At 53.2% G+C, this 15,412-nt stretch overlaps 1 protein-coding gene across 1 annotated transcript in view; it reads left to right on the top strand.

Annotated features, from left to right (window-relative positions):
* SHANK2 (SH3 and multiple ankyrin repeat domains 2) overlaps positions 1 to 15,412 on the top strand; it is a 516,281-nt gene that overhangs the window by 164,354 nt on the left and 336,515 nt on the right. Inside the window, exon 7 of the mRNA XM_044682064.1 lies at positions 11,595 to 11,708. Coding sequence (XP_044537999.1) covers positions 11,595 to 11,708 — 114 coding nt within the window. The remainder of the gene's footprint in view (positions 1 to 11,594; positions 11,709 to 15,412) is intronic.

Raw genomic sequence — 15,412 nt, 5'->3', positions numbered from 1 at the left:
CTGCCCCCTCCCCCCCTCCTGCTCCCCCTCCCCCTCTTGCTCCCCAGCCTGTTCCCCCTCCCCCCAGAGCCAGGTGGTCCCTTCAGGGCACCAACAAGGGCACATCTGCCCACTTGATCTGCCCCATCCATTCAGCCCAAGAATAAGCCCCGGCTCTGGGCGGCCGTAACCTTTGTAGGTTCTGCAGCAAACGCGCCATCTTCCTCATCCGAGGGGGCGACGTCGTGGCTTCAGGAAAGGGGGGCCGCCAAGGGAGCCTCCAGCCTGGAGAAGAAGCCTGGGCTCGGGAGCGCCTCGATTGGCATGTCAATGGCTGGGAAGTCAGAGTCTGCATGTGTGTGCGCGTGTGTGCGCGTGTGTGCATGTGTGTGTGCTCATGTGTGTGCTCGTGCCCAGGCTGGGGGCCGTCCTGAGGAACTTTGGTCCATTGAGGACAAGCCGGGACGTCTTCCTCCGGGCTGCCCTCAGCAGGCCAGACCATCTCCAGCGCCTTCTCGTGACTCCTGATGCCAGGAGAGACCCCGCGTGCTCCGCGCCTTCCTCTGAGCGAGCCGACTGCATACGAGCCCGACGGCCGATTCCCCAGGAGTGGCCCCAGACTCGTCCCGGGAGGGTCCTTCTTCCTCCTTCCCATCTGTGGGCTCAGTGCCCAGCAAAGCCCTCTGTGTCTCCCCTCTCCCCTCCCCCTCTCTCATCTCATCGACATCCGTATCTCTCTGGACTCTCCACTTCCAAATGGCTGTCCTACCAGCATCTCCCCCTCAACGGACCCAAAACTAAGCTCCTCTCGCCCCACGAGGTCTTCTTCCTGAGCTCCTCATTTCTTTGGAGGGGATCATCGCCCTTCTTCCAGGAGAGAGGCAGACAGATGGGCAGACAGACAGACAATGTGTGCCGGAAGGAATCTTGGTGTTCATCTATTCTAATCTCTACGTTTTCTAGATAAAACTAAACTCCAGAAAGGTTGTGACTTGCTTAAAGTCACATAACTAGTGCCTGAAACAAAGATTCACTTTCAGTTCTTTCTGACTCCAGTCATGTCATCCATCCCATCTACAGCCCTGACTCGCCTTGGACTCATTAAGTCCTTCCACGTCACCTCTGATGCATTGGCGAGCCAGCAGATTCTGCCTCCTGGGCGCTGCTCACAGGCGCTCCCTCCTCTCTACTAATGGGGCTCCCTCTCCATCAGCCTCATTACTTATTGCCTAGACCAGTGATTCCCAAAGTGGGTGCCACCACCCCCTGGTGGGTGCTGCAGTGATCCGGGGGGGGGGGGGGGTGATGGCCACAGGGGCATTTATCTTTCCTATTAATTGCTATTAAAATGTAAAAACAATTATTTCCAGGGCACTAAGTAATATTTTTTCTGGAAAGGGGGTGGAAGGCCAAAAAAATTTGGGAACCGCTGGCCTAGACTAAAGCCGTTGCCCCTTTGGGTGTTCTCTCTCCCTCCAGTCTCTTCTCTTTCCCCTTCATCCCTCACAGAGTTAGCCAAATCAGCTTATAGAGAAGGATGACCATATCATTTCTCCCACCCACACTCAGAACACTTCTTCCTGCCTCCCTGTTTCCGCTAAGATAACTATAAGCTACTTAGACCAGAAATGAAAGCCTTCCACAATCTGGCTCCACCCTCCCGTTCCTACTTTATTCACTCATTTTTGGACTATTCTGGCCACACTGGACTCCTGGGCTTCCCCAGCCATTCTCCTCCTGCAATCTCTTGACTTTAGAGAAATGACCATTAAGCTTCCTGTGCTCCAGACCAGCTCTGCTCCTTACTATCGATGTGGCCATGAGCAAACCACTCCAGACCTCGGTTTCCTCATCTGTCAAATGGCGCTTGTGCCCTCTGGTTCACGAAGTGATTGTAAATTTGTGGAGAAGCAACGTGTAAGCATGCGCTGCTGGCCAATCAGTTCATAATCTTTTATGCAGGGACCACGGGGAGCAGAGGACCGAAGGCCGAGCGGCACGAAGCCCTCGGCCAACCTAGCCACGATGTCGTCGTCTCTAAGTGCACGGGACAGTGGGAGGCAGCCCCAAGACCCCTGGGAGCCCTCGTGGCCGGAGAGCTCCTCCGTTGGCCCCTGGGATGGGGATGGGGAATGAGTTCCAGGAAGTCCCCGCCTCGGCCTTTGCCCTCCAGGATCTTACAGGCTAGCAGAGCAGAAGGGGCGCTTGTCTACGTGCACGTCTTCCCTGGGGATGATGTAGGGAAGAAGCGTTCCGGCCCATGACAGTCCACGAGGAATCATCCAGGAGTCAGGGGAGACGTGGGCTGTGAGCTCGGAGGACGCCCCGCTCACTCTGACCCGGAGAAGCCCAGGGCATGGAGCCGGCCATCGGAGCGAGGGAAGGGATTGCCTCCAAGGCACTCACCGGACAGGAAAGCCTGACGTTTGCGCAGGGCGCAGTGAATGGACCAGACTGGGTAGAAAGCTGTGCGGAGGGCCTTGTGGGAGATGCGTCTGAACAGCAACCCGGGAGGACCCTACAGAAGAGGCCCCGCGCTTTTGGCTTTGTTCCTGGAGGCTTCTGGGAGCCGGTGCAGATTTTCGGTGAAGCTGAGTCAGATCATCTCCCGGCCGAGCTCAGAGCCCCTGGGGCGGGGTGCCTCCTCTGGGTGCCATCGGGGGAGTGCGGACAAGGATGCACACCGAGATCCAGATGGGAGAAAAATGGCTGGAAGTGGACATAGTGGGCGAGAGACGGGCCCAGACTCGGAACTTGACTGAGCCAGGAGGCCGGCCATTGAGCCCTACGGGCGGAGGAAGATCAAGGGCTGGTTCGGGGGCTGCTTTTATTTAAATGCCTGAATGAAAAGCCACTTATGAAGCACTTACCATGTGTCTAGCCCTGCGGAAGGAACTGGAGCTACAAAGAGAAGAAAGTGAGATTGTTTCCCTTTTTCCCAAGAAACTTCCATTCTAATCGGGAGGGAAAACACATGCCGCGTGCAGCTGCTAAGCCAGGAGTGTGTATGTGCTGTCCCATGGCAAGGCCAGGCTCCTCGGGCCTCCTCAGGAGGTCAGCCCACGGTGGCGGCCGTGAGGAGAAGGATTCTGTGTGCAGGGCATCGTGGCGGTGCCCAGAGGACTCTGGGGGGCAGCGTCGGGGCAGAGGGTCAGGCTTGCGGGTCTTCTCCTCACCCAGGGAAGACGGTGACTCCAGTCTCATTCGTGCCCTCTCCGTCGTCATCACCTCCCTCATCCCGGCTAAGTAGCACAGTCGATAGAGCTCCAGACCTGGGATCGCGAAGACCTGGGTTCAAATTTGGCCTCACTCCGTAAACCTCGGCAAATGACCCAATCTCTGCCCTCCTCTGTTTCCTCCTCTGCGAGACGGGGATCCTCCCAGCACGTGGCTCCCAGGGTGGTCGTGAGGATCGAAGGAGATCGTGTGGGAAGGTGCTTCGCCTCCTTTACGTTCCGGATCAGTCAGCGCTCACCAGGATGGCGAGGTCTGCTAAAGTGCGACTGTCAGCCAGACTTGAACTCGTGCTTTGGGCTTTGGAAATATCAGCACGATGACTCGGTGAGCCACGTGCTCTTATTAGCCCCGTTGGGGAAATGAAGAAGCTCAGGGGGACAGAGGTTGTGTTTTTGCTTCCAGCTAGGAAGTATCCGAGGCTAAATTTGAACTCGGGTCTCCTTGATTGCACAGCCAGCACTCTATCCCCGGAGCCACCTCACTGTCTGAAAAATGAGGCAGCCTGGACGGGGGCTGAGCAGCCCCTAGCAGGAGACTAATTAGGTCAGAATTAGAAAGAAAAGAATAATTGGGTCGGGGACTAAGTAGGCCATCCAGTTAGGAAGAGAACCGAGCAGAGCCCCGCGGAGGGTCATCTTCAGCACAGGAAGACTTACGTAAATGGAGGAAACAGAACCAAGTAGACGCGGATCGCAGCCCTCGAAACTCAAAGGAGAGCGACCAGAGCGCAGAGACCGAACACGACCCAGTGGCAGTGGCCGAGCTCGGCCCCAGAAAAGCATCGGGGGTGGGCTGGGGGGCGAGAGCACAGCCAGGCGTGCTTGCCCGGGAGCCGGGAATTCAGGCCGGACATGATCATCTCCGGGAAGACGAGAGACAGAAGCTAAGCAGGAACACCGCCTTCCTGTCGGCCCCTTAGACCCCGAGCAAATCCTTGCTCCTTCCTGAGCCTCGGTTTCCCCACCTGCACAATGAAGGGCAGTCCTACTAACTGGAGTTTAAAGTCCCTGCCCACTCACGGTCGAGGGTCCCGCAAGCCCGTGAGCGTCCAAGACAGGGGAAGGGAGATTCCCCGTCCCGCAGCCCGCAGAAGTGACCTCCAGCACGAGTGTGCCGGGGCCTTCGGCTCGCGCCCTTCACACGTCCCAAACTCCCCGCAGACAAATGCAAAGCAGATCGCTGACTTGGCCGATGGTGACCGGAACAGACTTTCTCTCTGCCCCGGCCAGGACGTTGGCTTCGGGCTGACTTGGCTTTCCCAAACCTGCCGACCTCCACAAAGCAGCTCACGGGGGGCCGAAGGCCGAATCCATCTTCAGAGGCTGCAGGTGTCCGTGGGAAGCCCGGAGGGCCACGACTGCAAGTGCTCTAAGCAGAGGGCGGAGAGCGAAGCTTAAAACCCCTTCAAAGGACCAATCGGAAAAGGTGGCCTAAATGAAGGAGCGACGCGAGCGGCTGCCGCCTGGGTGCCGGCCTTCTTCTTGTCCTTCAAGCAGAACCGTCGCTCTCTCGCCTCGCGAATGCCTTTGCACCGTCGCTCGCTGCCCGGCGAGGCTCCTGGTGCCCCGGAGAGCGAGAAACGTGAAGCGGAGACACTCTGGCAGCTCCAGAGCTCGCTTTGGCCCCAGATGCTCCCACCTGGCGGCTGCTCTGGGAAACTTCCAAGGGCAGGTGCTGGTGCACGTTCGATGGCCGTGGCAAAGTCGGGGTACCCGGGGTTCAGGAATGGGGCAGCTTCCTCAGAGGGCTCCCCCCAGAAGAGGACCAATCGGGCAGGCCCCTGACAGAACCCGAGGAGGAGATTCCCTCATGGAGCAAGAGCTGGATTCTGAGACGCAGTTCATGGGCTGCTTTTATTTGTTTTCTCGGACATTTCATTTTTAAGAGTTCACTTCCTTAAAAAACACACACACAGCTGGGTAGCTCAGTGGATGGAGAGCCAGGCTTAGAGATGGGAGGGTCCTGGGTTCAAATTTGACCTCAGACACATCCCAGCCGGGTGACCCTGGGCAAGTCATTTAACCTCCATTGCCTACCCTTACCACTCTTCTGCCCTGGAGCCAATACTCAGTATTGACTCCAAGACGTGAGGTGAGGGTTTTAAAAATAAATTAAAAGTAAAATAAACACACACACACGAGTGGTATTTGCCCCTCCCTCCCTCCCTCCCTTGAACAGGTGCGGGGATGTGGGTACGAAGCACAACATATAATGCCAGGTTGGATTGGTTAGGTCTGCTTGCACGCTATAATTTAGGGAGTTCTAAAAGAGTGCTTCCTGAGGGGGAAGAGAGGAGGAATATATTGAAGAATGCTTTAAGAAAAAACTTTAGGGGCAGCTCGGTAGCACAGTGGTTAGAGTGCCAGGCCTAGAGAAGGTCGGTCCTGGGTTCAAATATGGCCTCAGACACTTTCCAGCTGTGTGACCCTGGGCAAGTCACTTGACCCCCATGGCCCACGCTTACCACTCTTCCACCTAGGAGCCAATACTCAGTATTGATGCTAAGACAGAAGGGAAGGGTTTTTAAAACAAGAAAAAGAACAGTTTGATGGAGGCCTTTTATTTGTACCTAACAGTCATTTCTGGATCTATGTGGCTCTCCGCCACCAGCCTGCCAAATCGCGCTTCTTTGTAATCAAGACAGAACAGGTGAAACAGCGGCTACAAGTGACGGTCTTTGACTCATGGTCGCCACTCTGGCCCGCAGGCCTCGCTCGCCCCCTGCAGATTCCCGCGGCAGCGTGCCGTGGCTGCTTGTGTACAAGCCGGCCTCTGCCTCGTTTCCTGCTCCCTCCACGTCTCTGTGCTGCCCTTTGCAGCGTCCGGCCGTGCTCGGCCTCGTTTTCAGTCGGTAAACACAGATTAAGCAGCTGGCTTTCGCAAGGGGGATTAGGAGGCAGCAGGCAGCCCAGAGAGAGGAAATCTGCCTAAATTAGAGGGATTAAACGAGAGAGAAAGGGCTCTTGGGAAGGCTTTGAGTCAGGAATGAATGAGGATGTCACGTCAAACCGCGGTGTCGAAGGTCGCCGTAGCGGAACAGCAGGACAATGCGGTCCCTCGATTCATCCATCGAGACCTCACTAGGCTCTACGGAAGGAGCAGCTCCGCCCAAACCCCTCTGCCTCTCTGGTGGCGAACTGTGGCGGAGGACAACAGCGCGTGTGCCGGCTTTGGCACCCAGGCCATAGGCTCACCATCACTGTTCTAGGACTAGTCCCTGCCTTGTTAGCTTTGCCTGTAAGCTCTGCATGGACAGGAACGGCCCCTCTCCGCGTCTGTGCCCCCAGCTTAGCCCTTTGGGTCTGGCGTAGCATAAATACTTTAAAAAGTTTGGTTTTTTTTTTAACTTTTCATTCAAGTCAGGCCAGCAGACGTTTCTGAAGCACCTCTTAAGTGCCAGCTTCTATGCTAGATGCTAGAAATGTAAAGAAAGGCAATATTGAGCCCTCGCTTTCGAGGAGCTCCTCATCTCCTGAGGGAGGGGGATGTCCTGCAAATGACTCCATAATAAACATGTTTTTGCATAAACAAAATAAATAACTAGCATACATTAGAAACGATCAAACACAATCTTTTAAAACACTTCATTAGGGCAGCTGGGTGGCTCAGTGGATAAAGACACAGGCCTGGAGACAGGCAATCTGGGGCTGAAGTCTGGCTTCAGACCCTTTCTAGCTGTGTGACCCTGGCCGAGTCACTTAACTCCCCCATTGCCCGGTTCTTACCACTCTTCTGCCTTGGAATGAATACTTAGTGTTAAGGCTAAGACAGACAGTAATGGTTTAAGAAAAGGAAAAGAAGGAAGAACAATACCAAAATACTTTATGGGCCTAGAAACCCATCAGGGTACACTGACAAGCATCGGTGAATTGAGGAGCCCTATTAGGTGTGCAGCCGGGAACCTCTTGGGCAACTCCTGAGTCTGTCCTTGCTGACCAGCAGCAGGTGATGAGCTGTCTGAAAAAGCAAAGGTGACCCTGCCCAGGCACTCCGAGGCCCCAAGGAACAGGACACACAGGAAAGGGAAGTTGTCACCCTAATGGCAATTCTGCAGGACACTTTTCTCCCCCCAGTGATTTCTGGTCTCCCCTGGAGTTCCAGCTCGTCCCTTTTTGCGAACGAATAGGTCATTCTCGTGGCATCCATATTAGCCAGTAGCCCTCTCTGACCGTGCTGTTTGCCTGTCTGCTGGGCTGTTCATTGTTCAGGGTTGGGACAATTGAAGCCTGTGCTTGTCATCCATAACTCTCAGTATAGCATTGCTCAGTCATCTGCATTCACTAAATATGAATTTCCAATTCTTTACTCCCATGAAAAGAGCAGCTTTTTAAAAAGAGCTCTTTTTAAAAAGCCTTTTTGGATGCAGATTTATTAGTGGTATGACTGGATAAAAGGGTATAAACAGTTTTATAGCAATTTGGGCATCATTCCAAATTGCCCTCCAGAATGGTTGGATCAGTTCACAACTCCACCAACAATGCATTAGTGTTCCAGTTTTGCCACATCCCCTCCAACATTTATCACTTTCCTTTTCTGTCATATCAGCCAATCTGATAGCGGTGAGGCAATGCCTCAGGGTTGTTTTAATTTGCATTTCTCTTATCAAGAGCAATTTAGATTTAGTTATTAGTCTTGAATAGAGCAGGTGTTAGAAGAGAAAGGAAGAGTCACAGACTTGCCAACAGGGAAATACAGAATCTTGAGCAAAAGGGCTATTAATCCCCCAGATCTCCCCAAGCACTGCTCTTAGTGCTATTTTCTTTTTCTGCCCCAAATGGCTTTATTCATGTATTTGTCTCCCTAGAGTTAAAACAAAGTTGAGGAAATCCAGGGATGGGAAAATGGATCTCACTGATCCCCCATGCTGGGCCCAGAGTGGAATAGCTGGGGGAGAGATCACACAGATCCTTAATGTTCCCCCTCCCAAAATATACCTGTATGCACATATGTGCACATTCACATGCACCTATCTACACACACCAGCTTCTCCCTGAAACAAGGGCCTGTTACTTGTTTTCTTTTTTAACAGGGACATTTTTCAAGCAAGGTTGTAGAGCAGGTAGACACAGAATTCCAGTCTTCTAAGGACTTCAACTGTGTATCTCCCATAAGGCCTCAGGCAAGAGCAGACAGATAGAAAGGACTTGTAGGTGGCTTCCAGCCTCATTATTCAAATCAAACCTATCCTCTTCCCAACTTCCCCATGTCCGTGGAGGACCCCACAGTCCTCCCAGTTACTCATTCTCACCGCCTGGAAGTGTCATCTCTGCTTCCTCCCACACTCTCTTCACATATCCAGTCTAGCCAAATCCAGCCACTTCTTCCTTCCAAATGCCTCCTCTCCAGATACTCTCACTGCTGCTGGCACCTGCTGCAGCCCCTGGTCGCTTTTCGCCCAGACCCCTGCCAGTAGTCCTTAGATTGATCTCTCTGTGTCAAGTCTCTCCCCAAACCTGTGCATCCGTCCCCTCAGCTGCCAAAGTGATTCTTCCCGCCCTGGGGAGGGGGCATCGAGAGGAGATGACCTGATTACTGTTTGTGTGCGACATTGGGTGTCGCCCTTGAGATCCAATACAAGCAAACTAGACAGCTTCTGCCCTTCAGTCCAGGACCATATATTCTGATTGGAGAAGACAAAGCATAAGAGGCGCTAGAAGATGGAGGGTGGGGGCTCACAGCAGGTATGGAAAGCACTAGGAACAGAGAAGGCAAACATTTTCCTCTCAAAGCTGAAAAAGGGGGCTGGTGCATTCCCCATACTGCCAGATATATTCAGCATGTTCTTCTCCATCCTGCTTTCCCTTGACCCTTGCCATTACCCAGCAGGCTCTTCTTCCTGGAGTCAGTGTGTAAAATTCAGGGCCAGATGAAGGACCTCAAATCCTTTCTGATGCTAAATGAGTCTCTATGATGTGGTTTTCGTAGATTTTCTGATCTCCCTGTCCAGAACAGTCATGAACAAGTGAGTTTTTCATTCTTTCAGAGAAAGTGACTGAGAAGCAAATATCTCTTACAGAATCATATCACAAAGAGAAACTAGCCATAGGAAGAATAAGCATTGGGAAACCAAGGTCTTGCTACTTGGGGTCCTTTCTTAGACTATTATGTCCTTTTTTGGTTTGTTTGTTTTTATTTTTTTATTTGGAATATTTTTCCATGGTTACATGATTCATGATTCCCCTCATACATATACATTCTTTCCTCCCCCCAACCCCCCGAAAGCTGACAAGCAGTTCCACTGGGTTGTCCACTATCTTTGTTCAAAACCCATTTCCATGTTATTCATATTTGCAGAAGAGTGATTTTGAACATCAAAACCCTAATCACATCCCCATTGAACTACATGGTTGATCCTATGTTTTTCTTCTGCGTTTCTGCTCCCACAGTTCTTTCTCTGGATGTGGATACATTCTTTCTCCTAAGTCCCTCAGGGTTATCCTGGGTCATTGCATTGCTATTAGTAACAAAGTCAGTTACATTCAGTTGTGCTACAATGTATCCATCTCTGTGTACAATGTTCTCCTGGTTCTGCTTCTTTCACTCTGCATCAGTTCCTGGAGGTCTTTCCAGTTCACATGGAATTCCTCCAGTTCATTATTCCTTTCAGCACAATAATATTCCAACCCCATCAGATACCACAATGTGTTCAGCCATTCCTCAATTGAAGGGCATATCCTCATTTTCTAATTTTTTTTGCCACCACAAAGAGCGCAGCTATGAATATTTTTGTACAAGTTTTTTTTTCCTTATTATCTCTTTGGGGTGTAAACCCAATAGTGATATGGCTGAGTCAAAGGGTAGGCATTCTTACTACATCCTTGTTTCAACCAGGTCTGAAGAACTCTCTGTTGTTCCAGGGTCTATTCATAGGATGAGGCGATCTCAGCTAGATCCCAAAATTGCTCAAGAAGCAGGATGGGTCAGTAGACCAAGGTCTGGACCTGAAGTCAGCAAGACCCAAGTTCAAATCCTGCCATCACCCTTTATTAGTTGTGTGACCCTGTGCAAATCACTTACCTTCCTCATCTCTAAAAAGAGTATAATCATAGTACCGCCCTCCCAGTGTTGCTGAGAGAATATACACAAAGTACTTTATGAACTTTAAATGGCTATTTAAACGTCCTCTGGTATCATTATTATTGTTGCTATTGTGTGTCATTGTGGTGGTGGTGATGATAGTGATTCACCTCGGAATTGGAAATGACCCTCACAGTCACCCAGCCTCAGCTCATAATATTCTCACTCAGTGGTTGGCCCAGCAGCCTTTTCCTGAAGACCTCTGAGGAAGGGAAGGTTCTTCCCTCCCTCTCCCCACCAGCAGCCTGCTCTATTTTACGTAGCCCTAAGAGTTAGGTCATTTTCTGGACCCAGATTTCTAAATCATCCCCTTCACAATGTCCACTTCTTACTTCTAGCTTGGCCACGCAGAGCCCAGATTGCTATTCGGCTGCAGGGAGAGAGCCGACTGAGCGCACGTTCTGAGGCTCTTCGGTCAGGGCTTGGCAGGCCCATCTTCAGTGGGAACGAGATGGGCATCTGAGTCAGCAAAGGGTGGCCAGACGCCATCGAGTCGGAATTGATTTCCTGGAGTAAAAAGCTCCTCGTAGGGATTATTTCACCGGGCAGCTGGGCTGTGCTGCCACCTTCGACAAAGAACATTTTTTTCAGATCATTAAATGAAGCTCTCGTAAAGGCAGCATTTTCTGAAGCGGCCAACTCATCCTTGCACTGACCTTCAGCACCGGCCCGTGTGGCGTTGGCCCGATTTGGGCTCTTCCGTTCCTCGTCAGATGGAGAGGAAAGCCAAGACGGGGCCTCACTTAGGGCTGCCCGTCTTCTTGATGGCTAGCCTCCCGGAAGTGAATGGGAGGGAGCCGATGCCCCACTGGATGTGTTCTAAGGACATTCAGGGGGGCTGGTTCAGGCTTTTTCAGCTTTGTTGGCAGGCTTTTTTTTCTTGTTCTTTCGTAGCCTGTGGAATATATTTCCTCTGTCTTCCTACCAAGCACCAGAGCTAATGGCTTTCATTTGATTCTTACAACAGACATTCACGGTGCTTGGGGTCAGATAGACCTGGGTTCAAATCCTGCCTCTGACTAGAGGCATGGCTAGGGGCTTTTTAACCTTTCATTGCCCCAGACAGTTCTTTAAGATGGTGTATTAAAAAAGTCAAAGGGCCTGGGTTCAAATTCTACCTTTGATACGATCTACCTGGGTGACTTTGGGCATGTCTCTAAGACTCAGCTTCTTATCTGGTCTCCCTTTCCCCCTAGGCTGTCCCTGTGGAAGAGTTCATTTGCGGTTCTTATTTTAAGCCAGTCGGTTGTGTGTGGACCAGAAAACCAATCTAACACGTTGCCGTTTCTTCCCCCTCTCAGTGTTGAGCATTGGCGAAGGCGGCTTCTGGGAAGGCAGCACTCGGGGGCACATCGGGTGGTTTCCTGCCGAGTGTGTGGAAGAAGTTCAGTGCAAGCCAAATGAAAGCAAGCCAGGTAAGGAGACTGCGTGCCCGCGCCGACGCGCTTCCCTCTCTCTAAGTTGGGCAAAGCGTATTAGTGTGTCCCTGAGATCGCCGGCTGTCCTTTGGATACGAGGCACCCGGGAGGAACCCCCAAAGGAAGGCCAGCAGGAACCAGCGGATCAGTGGGGAGACAGAGCGTTCCATCAGGGAGCCGCCCAAAGGCCAGCCAGAGTACGGTATATCCGGTATATCCGCTGGGCGCTCGATCCCAGCTAATCGTCTTTAGAGGCCTCCGGGGCGCCCTGAGGGGCCTCCTCTGTGCCCTCCTGGGTGCAGGTTAGGGCAAGATGAAGCTTCATTGGGTTTGGATTGAAGCCAGCTGAGTGGGACGTAAAGGAGAGCTCTGGGGACGGATCGGGGAGAGCGTGTTCATCCATGCAGACTCACTGAGGGTTTCCCAGTAAGAAATGGAGCACAAGAGAGTTTCCAGAGTCGGGGGGTGGCCTCTGAGTTTCCCAAATGGCTCGGCTCTTCTTTCCTCCCAGTAAGTGAAAAGAGGCATCTCCGTTTGTCCTGGGCATCGAGCGGCTTTCGTGTCTGTGTGTGCCGGCGGCATTCCCACCCAGAACCTGGGGCTGCCTGGAGCAGGGCGCCGCCCCTGAGCCTGAGACTCCCAGGAGCCCGTGTCCGGAGTTCTTGGGCGGCTTTCCAGGCATCCTCTGAGAAGGGCGTCGTGGTTCGTCCTTGGGTTCCATTTCCCAAAAGTCTGTGCGCTTCGCACAGGTAGGGCTGATGCTTCCTTGTAAATACAGGCGTCTCCTTCCGTGTGCCTCACACAGACAAGTGCGTGTATGCGTGTGCAGCACACGTGTTGGAAGTGCTTTATCGGTTGATTACATACTTGGAAGCTACTCGTTTCTCTCTTGCGCTGCGGCCACAGAAATCCCCCAGATCTGCTGGGCGACCATCTCCTCACTGGGGACACGGGGAATAGCAGAATGCCGGCCCAGGAAGGTGGGGATCGAATCGTGTCTTAGACGACTTGGCACGGCTGACCCTGGCCAAGTCACTTCCGCTTTCTTGGTGTCCTTTCCTTGTCTGCAAAATGGAGCCGATGTGAGATCCCAATGAAATGACGAGTAAAGCAGAAAGCCTCACTGGACCATGTCATTCGCGTTCCAGTCTAACCTCTAGAAAGGCCTTATTGCTCTGGCCCAGGAGTCAGAAAAGCTTGAGTTCAAGTCTGGTCTCAAACCCTTAAGATGCCGGGCAAGTCACTTAAGCTCTGTTTGCCTCACTTTCCTTCACTGTAAAATGCAAATAGTGGCACCTCTGGTACACAGTAGGCACTCCATAAATGCTGATTCCCTTCTCATCCACAAACCCTACTCCTAACCCTGGAGTTCAGGCTTTGGCCCCTCCCCAGCCATCGTGGCAGGATCATTGCAGGCGGCACCCGTTTGCTCTGTGTTATTACTGCCCTCCCAGGCAGGGTTTGGGTTCAGTTATGGCTTCTGAAACAGGCCTCTTGTTCTAACAGGGTGGACTGAAAGGGGAGCCCAAACATATCCCGTATTCAAATTGGGAGGCTTTAAGTGGGAAGCGAGAAGGGGGATGGGAAGGACCTCCTAGTCCTGACTCCTTGTTTGCTCAGGGGAGGAAACTCGGGCCTAGATGGGGCAGAGACCTGATCAGAGAACCAGGAAAGGAGTCAGAGCCTTTCCCAGGCTCCAGCCTGCCCCGGGTGCCCCACCATTTGCCTCGTGCACATTCAGTGACTAGCGTGGGGAGGTGAGCAAAATGGAAGCCTGGCCAACGCCCTGAAACAGAATGAAAGTTCCAGGACATGGGAGGCCTTCCTGGGACACGTGGAACCGGAGCCTGCTTGGGAGCTCGCGTCACACTCTTCTACCTTTCCTTTCACACACTCCTGGAGGGGGCGTCTGCACACGCCCCCTCCTCGAACCATCACCTGCTAGCTGTGGTCGCCAATGTTCTCTTCGCTGCTGGCTCCGAGGCCTTTTCCTCAGGCCTCGTCCTCCTTGATCTCTCCACAGCTGCTTCACAGGCCCTTTGCCTTTCCTCAGTCATCCCTGCTGGCCTGTCAGCCGTCTCCCACCCGTAAGCACAGACGTCACCCACCAGGTCCTGAGTGTGACTTGCTTTGTGGGTTGAGTGATGGAACCTCTCCTTTAGGGACCTTAGCCTGGCCTCAGGCTGGCTGTTTTGTGATCTGCCCTCCCCCTCCCCTTCTCTTCCCCCTCGGGCCCTGCATCCCCAGAGTCCACTGCCCTGGTCACCTGCTTGGAAGGGGGACGGGAGAGGAGCGGCCAATCTGTTCATCTTCGAGCCTTTGCTCTGGGTCTTAGTTATTCTTTATAAAACCAACCAAACAAAAGGGCTTCCTTCCATCTTAGAATTAATACCTTGTATTGGTTCTAAGGCAGAACAGTGGGAAGGACTAAGCAATGGGGATGAAGTCACACAGCTGGGAAGTGCCTGAGATCTTATTCGAACCCAGGACCTCCTGGCTGTAGGCCTGACTCGGTTTCCCCCGAGTCACCGAGCTGCCCTCAGTCTCAGTCATTCTTATCAGTGAGGGTATAGAAACTCTGCCTCACCTGCTTCACGAAGCCGTAGATGGTCGTTCTTCACCTCCCTTCCCTCCAGCCACCAGGGCTGCCCTAGACGTCTCCTCTCGTCATGCCTCCTGTTGCTGCCTTATCTATCCGCCGCCACCATCTTCTTCTTTCTCTTAACCCAAGAACAAGAATCCCTTCAATGCCTCCATGTTTACTACCCTGGGCATGACCAGGGACAGCCGTATTCCTCTGTTCACCGTCCCAGACGCCCCACTCCTAGGCTTTGGGGCAGGAGAGCCCCCCCCCCCCAGACCTAGACTATTGCTCGGCAGCCGCCCCCTTGGGCTCAGTCGTCCTCTTTCTGCAGGGAGCTCTCAAGTCTGTTTTCCCAACTCTGATCTCTCTCCCTCTCTCTGGGCCTGCCTTGGCTCCCAGGCTCTTCCTCAGCAGCTGAGCTCAGCGGGTTGAAGTAGAATTCGTCCTCTTTTCCCCTAAGCCCACCGTCCCCCAAACGGCCCGAGTCCTGTTGGGAAGATCACTCTCCTTCCAGGTACTCGATTTACACCTGCGGGGTCGTCCGCCACGCTTCCTGCCCTCTCCCTCTCCCTCGCCCCACCCGACGCCATCTCAGACCTCGTCCTCTCGCCAGAACGGCCGTAATAGCCTCCTCCTCGTTCTCCCTGTCGAGGCTGCCTCCCAGCCAGCTACCGAAATAGTCTTCCAAAGGGCGAGGGTGCTCTCTTCCTCCACATTCTTCGATGGCTCCCTCTTGGCATCCAGATCACTAAGCTCTCGTGGAGCCCCCGAGCATGAGACACGAGGCACGCCGTGCGGCCCTGGGCACCCCGAGCCAATTCTGCTCAGAGGAAAAGCAAATGTCTCCGGCTGACATTTAGGGCCCCCACAATCTGGCTGCAGCTTACCTCTGCAGCCCATTTCCTACGACTTCCCTTCACACACATGCTGTCTCGCAGCCAAACTGGACCATGAGCTGGCTGTTCCCGGAACTCCGAATTCTCTCTCCCTCCTCCGTGCATTCACACCAGCCCTCCTCCGTGGCTGGAAATCACCGGCTCCTCCGCTTTCCCACGCAGAGCCTCCATCAGAGGCTGCCTCCTACACGAAGCCTCCCCTGATCCCCTCCCCCCCCCCC

The sequence above is a fragment of the Gracilinanus agilis genome, chromosome 6 (genome assembly GCF_016433145.1).
Source record: "Gracilinanus agilis isolate LMUSP501 chromosome 6, AgileGrace, whole genome shotgun sequence".
NCBI classification, from domain to species: domain Eukaryota; kingdom Metazoa; phylum Chordata; class Mammalia; order Didelphimorphia; family Didelphidae; genus Gracilinanus; species Gracilinanus agilis.
This window is presented reverse-complemented; position numbering and strand designations above follow the sequence as displayed.